The 13801-nt window shown below is 31.7% G+C and overlaps 1 protein-coding gene across 1 annotated transcript; it reads left to right on the top strand.

Moving 5' to 3' along the window:
* Positions 1–8336: 8336 nt before the first annotated feature.
* LOC7482183 (protein EXORDIUM-like 3) lies at positions 8337–9662 on the top strand. Its single transcript, XM_002318244.4, has one exon. It carries the CDS (start codon positions 8479–8481, stop codon positions 9505–9507), a length of 1029 nt encoding a protein of 342 aa, XP_002318280.2. The 5' UTR covers positions 8337–8478; the 3' UTR covers positions 9508–9662.
* Positions 9663–13801: the final 4139 nt, after the last annotated feature.

Below are 13801 nucleotides of genomic sequence, written 5' to 3'. Positions count from 1 at the left end.
AAATTTTGTTTATCCCTTGAATCACTCAAGCAAAAACAGAAACATTGACTGGACTTTTGTTTTGTTTTATAGAATCATGATTTGTTGGTGATCTTTCGGTTCTTTTTCACTCACAAGATTACAGTCTCTTCTGTCAGTTCTCGTCAAGTTGCATCATTATTTGAGGTTAAATTATAATACTGTTCCAATTATTAGCTTTTTTCAATAAAGAAACCATGCTGATTTCCAATTATCAAGAAAAATAAAACTGCTGAAGCATTACTGTTATTTTCCTCATAATCAATTCTGGGACTTGAGCTAATTATAAGTTCAGCAAGATCGACCTTGTAATTCAGTCGGGTTTATCTCGAGTTAACATTGTTCCGAGCTTAGATTGTATTCGGATTTGGCTTAACATGCACCTAACCCTCACCCAAATTTATCGAGTTTAAGTGAGTTTTGATAATCAATCCATGGATTTGAGAGTTTTTACTAAATATTGGTTTATAAGACAGTATTAATTTCATACGTGTGTAAGCTATGAACACTTCGTAAATTTATATATAATGAATAGTACTTAGATTTAATAAAATCAAATTAAGTACATTAACTACAAGATGTTAAAATAATTAAAGAAAACATCCAAGTTCTAGCATTATAAAATAATCATAATAAAAGAAATCTGGCTTAAATGAAATAATTAATCCATATGAAAGTGAAAAGGAAAATAACAAGCGAGGCCTAATCCTTTGGATCTTCAAACAATAATTTCTTAGCAATGTTTTTGTTGGGAAAATGAACCGCAAATCCTATAGCGTTTAGAGTCTCATTTGTATATATTTCTTCGCTGCATAATCTAACAAAGTTGAATTTTCATACTCATAGGCAAGCATACATGTCTAGCAACATTTTCTCTCAAGTTTTTTTTTACTGCATCTATGCATAGAAATCCAAGAAGCTAATCATGGTGTAACACAATTCTAAAACTACAGTAATTGATATATAAAAGAAAGTAGAAACAAGCAATCAAAGCAATGTATACTACGGTGGTTAATTATATATTAGGGTTCTTATCAGCTGATTTACGAAGGGAAAAGCTTAAAAACATAAAAGTGGAGGCTTTTTTGTAAAGTTAAAGTTTTATATAATGCGAGAATCACCGGTTACCCAACTCAATGTGTTTTTTTTTTATTGGACCATGGCGCCGAGTATTTAATGTTGTGGCCAATCGAGCATGTTTCTGGTCCCATTTTCTCTCGAGTATTTTTGCAAAGCTGATACTAGAGTTGTGCATAAATTATATGGGCATCTGACAGCATGTGCGCTGCCATGACTGCCACATTTTAAATTGTCTTTATTCAAAATTTATATCATAATATTAAATTAGATTTTTGCTTGAAAATATGGTATTAGTTACTTTTTAAAATAATATTATTTTATTTTAAATTTTTTTTATATCATAATATTAAAACAATTTAAAATATAAATATATAATTTTTTTTTTTGTTACACCTATGTTTGGCGGCATTTCCAAACGGTGGCTTAATCTCTCAGCAATCTAATCCAATCTGAAGGGTACCCTCCTGATTGGGACGTGGGCCAAAGGCACTGACGAAAGTGAGCAAGAGATGGTTGGTAGGTGGACTCATGACCTTAACTTACCAGCCCTGTACAGATCAACTAGCCACTAGCTCGAATATATATGCCTTCAATTCTCCATTGCTCAAGCAGTCAAGCTCATGTGCACTGTACGTAAATATCCACAACAAGTCCTTCTCATAAGTCATAACCATCTTTTGAGGATGGAACTGACAGCCTAAAGGGATACCCTCCGATAGATTCTCCCACCTACGACGTAGGCCTTTCTTTCTCGATCTCACTGCCTTGTGTTTTGGATTACAAATCTCTCGGTGGTTTTAAATGCTCCATACCTGAAACATGGAATCCTTCCATTGTGGCTCTTGTGCTTATGCAGGCTACAGAGTTCTCATTTATGCCGCTTTACGAATTCGGTGGAAAAGATCGGATGCGCATGGCCATCACTGTGTGAATGCATTTCTTTCATGAGCTAGCTGCTGTCCTCGTGCCATTTCACTAGTGGGCCCTTTGTAGATATCCTTTGGTAGGGGAGGAGGAGGACACCTGCGTCATTCATGATGCATCTCGGCCAAAAGGTTGAGAAAAGTGACTGGTGAATATTTCATCTCAATCTCATTTTCACCTGAATTTCGCCATGAACAGTGAGGAAACTGTGCTTTTGAAATGGATGCTCCAATATTTCCTGCGAGTTACAGCAATATTTAGATTGATGCTGATTTACATACTACTTTGCCAAGATTTAACTATGATTCCCTTTATGGGTGGTTCAAAGTTTTGTTAAAAAGGAAAAGGAAAGAGGAGACAGAGGCATAAAAACTCTAATTATTAATAATTATAACCAAATCTTTCATTATAATTAAAAACAAAACTACTATTCTAGAGGGATTGGTTTTTTTATATATATAAATCAAAATCCTATATTTGGTCAGATATGGCTCACGAAATCATGCCAGCAGGATACTCAATGAGAATGTTCATAATAATATAGTAAAACATAATCGAAAGCGTAAAGTGATGAAGACAATTACAAGTTTTATATGTTCAACTATTTGGCTTGAAGATTCTCGCTCGTGTCTTGATCTTTTGAGGACTTTTACCCATGCTTACTTAATTGTGATTCATGATTTTTTTTTTATTTCTAAAAGATTTGATTATTAGTGGATATTGCATGTAGGATACAGAGTTATTGATGATGTTCGTAATAACAAGTATTTTTTAATATTTTTTTATTTTAAAATATATTAAAATAATATATTTTTTAAAAAAATTATTTGTGACATTAACCTATAAAGCGATCCAAAATCATAAGAAAATAATTTGAAGAAGAAAATAATTTGAAGAAAAAATATTCAAAAAATTTTAAAAGCGCTTTTTTAACGTGAAAATAAATACATTCTAAGTTTACTTGTTTATTTTTTATTTATGACTTTTTAATTAAGGGAGTTATTAGATAAATGTTGTTTGCTTTTGTTTTAATTATTTTTTAAACCATAATATTATTATAAAGAGTCATCCCTTGGTAATGAAATTTCATTGAATCTAATTTGCTGTTAATAACTATCCATAATTAATGACTAATTATAAATACATATATGAATCTAATACACCTTGTACAAATAGATTACTTTGATATATTAGACATTAACAAAAGAAAATTGATTCGCAAAATATACAAAAAAAAGAATTGTCTAGGAATGCGGTCCAACCCGTGTTCTTAAAAATTTTAAATTTTTTTATTTAAAATTAATATTTTTGGATTGTTTTGATGCGCTGATGTCAAAAATAATTTTTAAAAAATAAAAAAATATATTATTTTAATATATTTTCGAATAAAAAAACATTTTAAAAAACAACTGCAACCACACTCTCAAACACAAACATATTTATCATTGTCATTAGTGTTGGTATAGTAATGGAACATGTAACAAGACTATGAGAGAAAGAAATTCCATTAAATAAAAACCAAACATTTTATATAATATATAGAATTTGTTTTTTTTTTTTAAATCTTATTTGATTTGATTGCAAAAATATTCAAACCTGAAGAAATTCTAGGAGACTATTTGAGTATCAAATAAGGGCATGGAAATTTACCAAACGGGCTGTCAAATACTAAGATGGAACACACGAGATCTAACAAGAACAGTCAATTAGAGAAATCTAAAAATCTCAATGCTCGAGTAATAATTAAAAATAAAATTCTATGCATTCAAATACAACGATTTTTTTATTTGTCCCCTAATTAAACACATATTCCATGTTGATTTTGTATATTCAAAAAAATAAATTATATCGAATGATGGTTGCGAAGCTCCAACTTGAAAAGTCAAGGATACATTAATAATTAAATAAAAAATCCAGATATTTATATATTATTTCTTGAATTTCAAGTATTCATAAGAATATTTATGGTCTGATTATTATTTATTATTTAATAAATAATAAAATAGTAATTTTATAGGTTATAAGTTACGAGTCCGTTATAATAATAACCAATCAAAAGAATCATCTTAAAATAACCTATTTATTTTGAATTAAATTATCATCAGTGTACTCCTCAACCCTCCTCAACCCTGTGCATAGCAAATTCTTATTAATTGTTAAGGAGGTATTTGAGATTTTAATATATAATATTTTTTAAAATAATTTTTTTTAAAAATATATTAAAAAATAGATTTTATTTTATTTTTATATTAGTACATCAAAATTATATAAAAAAATATTAATTTAATATTTTCAAAGTAAAATCAATTTTTTAAAAATCTAAAATATGGATTGGCGCAATCAAAATATTGAATAAATAGAAGTAGGCCCCATGACCATCAACGTTTTCCAATAGAAAATATCGCAACATTCACGCGCCTAGCCGAAAGCCATCAAAGCCTGAACTCGTAGTACTCCTCGACATGTGTCGCCTCACTCCCCCACATAGACCCCAAAGTTTCCGCTGCAATGTCGCACCCAAATGTACTCGTGATTGATGTCAGTGACATGCACGCGTAATGCAAGTTCTTGTCATCCTCTTGTTTCTGTCTTTATTTTTGGTCTTGTAGCCAATCTTTTCCAGTCCAATAAAATATTGATATTCACACCGAAACTAATAATTTTGTGATTTTTCATACCATTTTCATCTTAAATAGAATTTACAGTTCTTCATCGTTATACATGGAAATGGATATACAAATCATAATAAAAAGAATTATAAACATATAATTACAGTATAAATAAAAAAAGAATTATGAAAGAGAAAATCACGAAACATTATAAAAATAATACCCCTCCTAATCTAATCTAAAATTTAAAATTCAAGATAAAAATATAAAACAATCATGTGGGATCCACCGATTCATTTCTTGGCATGAGCTGGTTGTGAAAAATTTAACTTGAATAAATTAATCTGACCGCTTCAATAACATCATTTTAATTTTAAAACAAAATTATTAATCCGATCAAACTTAGATCAACGAGCTTAACTTGTAACTTCGGTTCTGCATCAAGTTCATCCCTGGTTTGAGTTTAGAATCATGTTCAATAACTATGGTTCTGGGTGCCAATTCAAACCTTCTTCATCACGGTTTGTTTGTCTGTTCCATAGTTTTTTTTGGTTGAATGTTGAATTATTCATAGCTTCTCGTTTTCATGATTGAAAATCTTGACCCCACAGAAACCATGTCCCTTTCAATCTCGGCTGTACAGTTGATGGTAGTTGATACACTATTTTTCTTGATATTTCTTCGTTATCATTTTGAGCAGCGCAATTTACTCCGTGATTAGCAGTACCATCTACTATTCCTACATTCCTCTCGAAAGTGTAGCTCATTTCCTCCACTGCTTGTCCTTGCATTACACGGCACAAACAAGTCCTGCAATTGTTTCACCATCTTCAATGTGGTGCTCTTTTCGCCCTACTGGTCTTTATGGACAGTTCAAGTTTAATTTCAAGCTGCTAATCAAGACTGAGTGGTGAGTAATGATTCTGATGTTGCATCAAACTCCCTTTTGTTTTAGTTGAGTTCTTTCGGCCATCGAGTAAAGTATGCTTCGAGTTAACATGTTATATAGATTGTTTTTAATTATTTTAGATGATAAATTAAAAAATATCATAAAAAAGCTTGATAACAACATAAAAAACAATCTCTAGCTATAAAATACTTTGATCAAGAATCAGTAAAAGAATATATACATTGTCGAGAAGTTGAGGAACCTAAGAGTTTTCATCAAAGTAAACACCCCCACGTATCTATTAGCTTTAGGATGTGTTTGTCTAGAGAGGTTGAGGAAGTGTGAACGAGAAGAGAATGATTGGAAGGCAGGGATAGAGTGTTCAACTTGTTAGACAAAAAAAGATGTTTACACGTGAAATAACCAAAGTTGCCTGGTTGAATTCGCCTTAGTTTTTACTTTTTAAATTATTTTTTAATTAAAAAAATATTAAATTGATATATTTTAAATTTTTTCAAATGACTTGATGAAAAAAATATATTTTCAACTTAAAGAGAAACTTACTCTCATATCTTTTTTTATTTATAATTTTTATTTCTTTTAATTTGAATAAATTGCCATTCTCTTTTTAGTTATTCAGACAGTTAGATAAATAATAATACATTCTTATTTACTCGTTTTCATTCTTTCATTTTACTCGATTGAGTCTCGAGTCTCAAATCAAGTCTCAAATCGATTAATTAGACTAAACCGAGTTTTATAGATACAAGGGCACGTGTCAAGAACCCAACTCGTCATCGTTAAGAACTAAAACCAAATTATGGATGATTTCTCTGCCCAGGCACGAGTTATACGGACCTTTAGCGTATGGAGATTAGGAAGGAAGAAAGCGAAAACAAGCATTCAAATTTAAGAAAGTGAATGTGCAAGAATGCCCTCGTTTTAAGGATTGTTCGGAAACCAGAAGACAGCTTCAGGGTCCCATCCTTGTCACCCTTCTCTCTGCACTAAAGGACATAAAGGTTATTACCGTAAATAAATAATTTCAGGGAGCCTTTTGGTCGGTCTGGCCATAGGGACCAGTTTCAAAGATTCTCTGTTTTATGGAGCCTCGCAAATAATTCCTAGCCGCTTGTTATGTATTTTTTTTTTCATATTCAAATTAATTAAGTACATCTTTCTAGCTGGTTTAAAGAATTTCCAAAGGGTGTTTGTTTTTTGGGTCACCGTGTTTTCGAGACAAATTATTATTTTTTATTTTAAATTAATTATTTTTAATCCTTTTTTGATTATTTTAATATAATAATGTTAAAAATAAATTTTAAAACTAAAAAAATATTATTATGACAGTATCAATTACCACTAGAAAATGATGTTTCTCGGTATCTTAATTTGAGATTTGTATTTTGATGATTAAAAAAAGAAGAAATATATATAGTCTTATGTAACGCATAGTTACCATGAATGAAAGATTGAAAATTGAATTAAGAAATTGAAATGAAAACTAAGGAATCGAAAGTAAATTTTAATTCCAGTGATGTGTTTGAGAGGATAACAAGAAAATAAAAATATAATTTTAATATTTTATTTTAAAAAGAAAATAAATAATGATTTCATTGCAATTATGATGATCTGGTTAATAAAGATGATTGTAGAGATAATAACTGCGGTGAAAAATAGAGGAGGAGATGGTAATAATAATAATAATAATAATATATTTTCTAGAAATATAATTTCTTACTATTTATATAAATAGCAGCAGTATTTCTTTCCAAACAACATTCAACATATTGTTCAGCCCTTATAAAAAAAATAAAAAAAATTACAAACCCGTTCACGCTTGGCTTGCTATTGGGGACCTGCCCCTGGCCATTTTATATCCTTTCCTTTTTATTTTAATTTTTTTGGATCCAATTGTTTTTTTTCTAAATTTACTTATTTTCAGTTTTAAAAGGATTATTAATACTATTATAATTTTTACTTGAATTTTAATGTTTTTTTATAATTATTATATATCTAATATAAAAATAACAATGCTAATAATAAATTGACCACAAATTCAATTTAAATATTTTTTTTACTCTTAAATATTTTAAATAAATTATTAATATAATTTTATCATATTTATCATATTCTTAGCTTTTAATCACAAGTAAAATATGAATATGTTATTTTGATATTTTTTAAAACTTGATCATAAAATTATTTTCTTAACAGAAACAATAATTTCAATTAAAAAACTTATATTCATTAAAGTAAATAAGATACATTAATAAAAAAAGTTAATTTAATTAAAAAAGTTAAAAATTATATTTTCAAATTTAATTGTCAAAAAATTATTATGGTCACCCACGTACAAACTAGTCCTTCTTGAGAATAGATAGTCTTCACTGTCCACCATGGCCCATAGAAACCCCTATCAAATCCCCAAAATACCCGTCCCCAAAAATTTCCCGCGCAATTAGAAACAAACGGTGTTTGATGAGATAAATATCAGAAAATCTGATGATAACCATCATGATCATCTCTGACCTGTAGGTCCCACTCCCTCCCTCTTCCCTTTTAAAACCCACCTGTCTTCCATTACCCACAAATCAATGCCACCCTTCGAATTTGTTTCGAAAATTCACAATCTTATAACACAAGCCCTTCCTACCTCACCTTTTATGACATTTGAGAGACTGCAGTTAGAGTGGCTTTTTCAAATTATTTTTTATTTTATAATAATTTAATTTATTTTATTTTTAACACCAAAACAATATAAAAATATTATTATCATGAAGATTTAAAAGAAAAACATTTAAGATTTTAAAAAAGCGCTTGTTTGTAAGGGAATGCCAAACGTTGTCTTAGCTCCCTCTATATAACCACAAAAACCACCTCCTCTCCCAATTTGCCTCACTCCCATCACCATGCCCGTGTAGCATAACCTCCCCTTCACCCCTCCTTCCCTACTCAATGGCACCAAGCACATCTCATGCTTCAGTGCTCCTCATCGCCACCATACTTGCCCTGCTCCTTGCCGCCACGCCCATCACTTGCTGGCGTCCATGGCCTCACCTAAAACCCAACAGCTCAGACCTTCTTTATGATTCCTCCAAAAAATTTGAAGGGTCATCAGAATTTGTTCACCTGCGTTATCACATGGGCCCAGTCCTGACCGGGAACATAACAGTCCACACAATCTGGTACGGTAGATGGGAAAAATCCCAGAAAAAGATTATTCGAGAGTTCATCAACTCAATCTCAACCGTCAATGCACGGCCACCGTCAGTTTCTGGGTGGTGGAGAACTGTGCAACTCTACACAGACCAAACTGGAGCCAACATCTCACATACTGTCCAATTAGGACAGGAAAAAAACGACAGGTTTTATTCTCACGGGAAGTCTTTAACGAGGTTGTCTATACAGTCGGTGATCAAGAGTGCCGTCACGGCCAAATCTAAGCCGCTGCCCACCAACCCGAAGAACGGTTTGTATCTGTTGTTGACTTCCGATGACGTGTACGTTCAGGATTTTTGCGGGCAGGTTTGTGGGTTTCATTATTTTACATTTCCGTCGATCGTAGGGTACACGTTGCCTTATGCTTGGGTAGGTAACAGTGAAAAGCTGTGTCCTGGTGTGTGCGCTTATCCGTTTTCCGTGCCTAAGTATATACCTGGGTTGAAGGCACTAAAGTCACCGAACGGTGATGTGGGTGTTGATGGGATGATAAGTGTGATTGCTCATGAGATTGCGGAGCTGGCGACCAATCCATTGGTGAATGCTTGGTATGCAGGACAGGACCCAAGTTTTCCCGTGGAAATAGCTGATTTGTGTGAGGGTATTTATGGAACTGGAGGCGGTGGGTCCTATACAGGACAAATGTTGTTGGATCATGATGGTGCCACGTATAATATGAATGGGATCAGACGGAAGTTCTTGGTTCAGTGGGTTTGGAACCATTTCGTTAGTTACTGTACTGGCCCTAATGCCCTTGATCAGTAGTGGTATTTTCCTATTTTGACCTTGTTTAATTTCTGTAATTTGGGGTTTTATCGCTCTTTTTTTGTTGGGTTTTGGATTTTGGGGTTATTAATGCATTAAGGTAGTTAAGGTTGTTAAATCTGTAATAATCTCTATTATACTATTTTTGTACACCACTTTGCTGTCTTCTCCCATCATTAAAATCTTGTCTTTTCCCATCATTAAAATAATTTTGTAGTCTTGTTAAAGATATTTTATGATTAGATATTTATTTAGATGGGTCTAAGTGTTTATTTGTCAATGCGGTTTAATTAAAAATATATTAATTTAACGTTTTTTATATATTTATAATATTAAGAGAAAATGCCGTTTTTTAGTAAGTGGGATTAGAACTTGTTTTATAATATTTATAATATAAGATACAATTTGAATATCATGAAATTCTTGTTTAATATTGGGAGAATTTTCTTATAATAATTCAAACGCATATAATCTGATTGAAAAATATCTCATTGTTAATGGAGTACGTAATTTGAAGCTAATCCTTTTTATAAACCTATACTTGCCTTTCTTGGGTTATGGTGGTCTTGAATGGATCAGGCATCGCTGCTCATCTAAATCTCAATTCTATATTTTAGGTCAAAAAATAAAATAAAATAAGTTTGGTGATTATATGATTGTTAATCATAATTTTCTGAAAAAATATAGTAAATTGAAGTATAACCAATCGAATTTCTTATTAATGTAAATGACAATTGTAAATTGATGTTGACCTAAGGCTCGTCTTAAAGTCTCCATGAGTGCGCACTGCTTTTATTTTTTCGGTGTAAAATAAAAATATATTAATTTAATATAATTTTAAATATAATTTTTTTACCAGCAGTTGATTTACGAAGTTTATAGGAAGGTACACTTTGATCGCTTTCAAAACAACCTGTGCAGTGTGCGCTTAAGGTGTTTTTCCGAAGCCAATGAGGCTCTCAAGGACCCCACTGTCTTTATCTTCTTGAAGACTTAATCAAGAAAACTTTGTTGGGATTTGAGCTATAAGGCTGTGATATGATGTATGGTACTATATTTCCCTTCTTTTCCACGACAATTTTAGATGCTTTTTTCCTTCTCTTTTCCTGAGAGATACGCACATATATCATCATGTACTGAAAGCATGGAATTACCCATCGATTAAACATGAAAATAAATTTTAGATAAATTGATATTAAAAATAAATTTTAGATAAATAAATTTTGGGAAAGATTTAAAAAAATAAATTTAAAAATAAGTTACCAAATGCATGGAGGAATCAATTTGGTTTTTTATACTAAACACTTTTGATACCGTGGTGGGTGTGAAAGAACCTCTCATCATATTACCCAAATGGTGATTTTAGAAAATGATTTTTCTTTTAAAAAACATTAAATTAACAATTTTAAACTATAAAAATTGCTTTAAAATATTTTAAAAAATATTAATTTGATATTTTATATATAAAAAAACAATTAAACAATAATATCAAACAGTGTTTTTCAACTTGTAAATGATAAACCTATTTGTTTTTATGTTATCAAGGATGATAAACCTAAATGGAAGCCATATTCATTGCATGAGATGAAGGATCGGTGCTTAGGGTTGGTTAGCCTATTCGGGCCATTTGCAGTCCACGTGCATCAATAGAATCCACCAACAAATGTGTGTTTGTGTCACGGACGGCTAAGATAGGTCAAGTCTCAACAGGTAACAATCCTCTAAATCTAAATAGGTAACCCTTTATTTTATTTTATTTTATTTTTTTCATTTAAAACTAAACAGAGCACCACCACATTAAGTGGAGCCTAAAAATTGATGCATGAGCGTTTAACAAGGTTTCTTATCTTTTCATTTCAGGATGCATTTTAAAATTATGTTTCACTTTAAAAAAAAATTAATTTGATATTTTTTTTATAATTTTTGATATGATAATATTAAAATTATTTTTTTTAAAAAATATATTAATATATTTTCAAATAAAAAATAAATTTTAAAAACAATCCCACCAAGTTACCAAACTTATTAATCATGTAAAAAACCTCACAAAAGAATTATTTAATTAACTACTCCATAGTCTATAGCTGTAGGGGGCCTGTCATTCCTATGCTCAATTCACCATTTTTTTAATAGCTAGACAAAGCAGCAACAAGATTCAATTTTGGGAACCAGCTGGCTTTGGTTTGAAGTGCCATCAATTTGCAGGCAAAAAAACAAATTTTTTTCTTTCAAATGAAACAAGTTACTTTGACTTCGGTGGGGATTTGTAGCTTCTAAGAGTAGGTAAGGTTCGATAATAAAGTCATGCTAAATCACAAAAGAAGAAATAAAATATTTAGCAAAACACCATCTTTATCCTATTTATCAAAAGAAAATTTTATGTTAATCAGATTCCTTGAAACATAATTAGCTAGCGATGGTAACACTCAGCAATATCTAGTAGTCAGCACTCAGGCAGCGGTGGAAAAGTAGTTGCCGCGCCTGAACCCTTGATCTTTGACCTACAAGCACAAAAAGTCAGGCCTCCTGTCTCCCATAATCTATTTTTTATTTTTTAAAAAAACAGGCCTACTAAGCAAAGCATCCTGAGATCTAATTACACATTCCTATTAGTTCATCACCATGCTTTAACGAGCATTGGACTATACTATAAGGATTATATCTATGCCAATGGTGATCGCGATGGTTTGTTGAGTGCTGGACTGTACAATAAGAATTAAGAGCCAATTTGTCTACGTGGGAAAGCTTTTTTCAAACCACAAAATATAAAAAATGATGTCTTTTGGCCTGAGACGTAGACAAACGCACAAGCAGGCACGAGACCGGTGTTAGTGGCGCCGCCCGCTCCAATAGAACCCACTAATGTATGTGGGTCATGAACGGTTTAGAAGGGGCAGACGAGACAGACACGGCTGACTTTGGGTGGCTGCAGTCCTCCAGAGATTGAGTAATCACATCTTGATCACATTTATCAAGTATGAGTGAGGTTCAATAGTAGTTACCTCTTCCTTGGCAGTTTTTAGCATGTCTACAAATTGTTTTTTTGGCTTGCGCTGAGTTTAATTCATCTGTCAACTAATTAAGCTGATTCTTACCTAAACAAGGAGCTAAATATTGCACTGCCTACGAGTTTATCATCCTGCTGTTGTAACTTTGCTTCGAAATTAGCTGTATTCTGAACTACGCCAGAAAGAGGGCAATGATGTTAACAGCAGCTAGCTGCTTGTTCTAAATCTTGAGGTTGAGGGCAAGCTTGTAGTGACTATCTCTCCCTTTCCCTACATCCTGTAATATTAGCTAAAAACAAGCATGTCACTGTCAATATCACTATAAAGGAATAAATGATGATCAAAAAAGAAGGAAAAGGAAAAGAGAAAAGAGAAAAGAAAACAAATTCCCTGAAGGCTGTCCATATCATAGTCCAGCTCTTTTGATTTCCATGTAATAAATTCTAAACAACCAATAAAAAGAAGGGAAAAGAAATGAAGAAAAGCCATAAAGAACTTTGGTGCAAATTGATTATAGCATTAAAATGAAAGGTGGTGTAAAGGAAGAGCAGGTAATAATTAGGAGAGTGGGAGGGGAGGGGCCTCTGAGGATCATGTCATCTATTTTTTACACAAATTTGTTGAAGAAGTGACACAAAGAGAGCTAGCAATTAAGGATTGAAAATCTGAAACCAACTGATACGCAGAGAACTAATGATTCGATGGCCCATTAAGGATTCCCCTGAGATCTACTCGAGGGACACCAGATGCATGATCTTCCAGTACCTATTATAGAGCTGTCGAGATTCATGACGTTCTTACAGTATCTACTGCATAAATCTTCAGTGCAAGAAGGCGAACAAAATAGGGCCATCATGTAGCCCAAGCATGTCTACATACTCTTTAATCATGAGCACACTGCAAGGATATTAGCCCCAACTGGTGGATTGTATATGCAAAATTAAACCATAATCATAGTATGGAATTCCCAGTTCATAAATTTCACCTAATTCCCTTTATTGCCTTCAACCTGAATTGATCTTTCCCTTTTACTGCTATATAGTACTAATTGATCTTTACTGCAATGAAGAAACTATCTCTATTAGCTAGAATTGATCCTCACAACCTTGTTTCCTTGATGATTTATTGAGACTAAGAAGGGAAATATAAACATTCAAGATAGATCATACATGAGTTTTTTAGAAAAATAAATATCTTTCTTAGTTATTTTTTTTTCATTCAATTTAAGAATTTTACTTTTTTTATTCAATATTATTAAACTCTTTTAGTTTTTCTATTTTAAAAGA

Source organism: Populus trichocarpa, chromosome 12, assembly GCF_000002775.5.
Source record: "Populus trichocarpa isolate Nisqually-1 chromosome 12, P.trichocarpa_v4.1, whole genome shotgun sequence".
In the NCBI taxonomy this organism is placed as follows: domain Eukaryota; kingdom Viridiplantae; phylum Streptophyta; class Magnoliopsida; order Malpighiales; family Salicaceae; genus Populus; species Populus trichocarpa.
Note: the sequence above shows the minus strand (reverse complement) of the source record. Positions and strands in the feature narration are given on the sequence as shown.

Coding starts and splice junctions, on each gene's coding strand:
- LOC7482183 (XM_002318244.4), top strand. CDS start 8,479: ATGGCACCAAGCACATCTCATGCTTCAGTGCTCCTCATCGCCACCATA.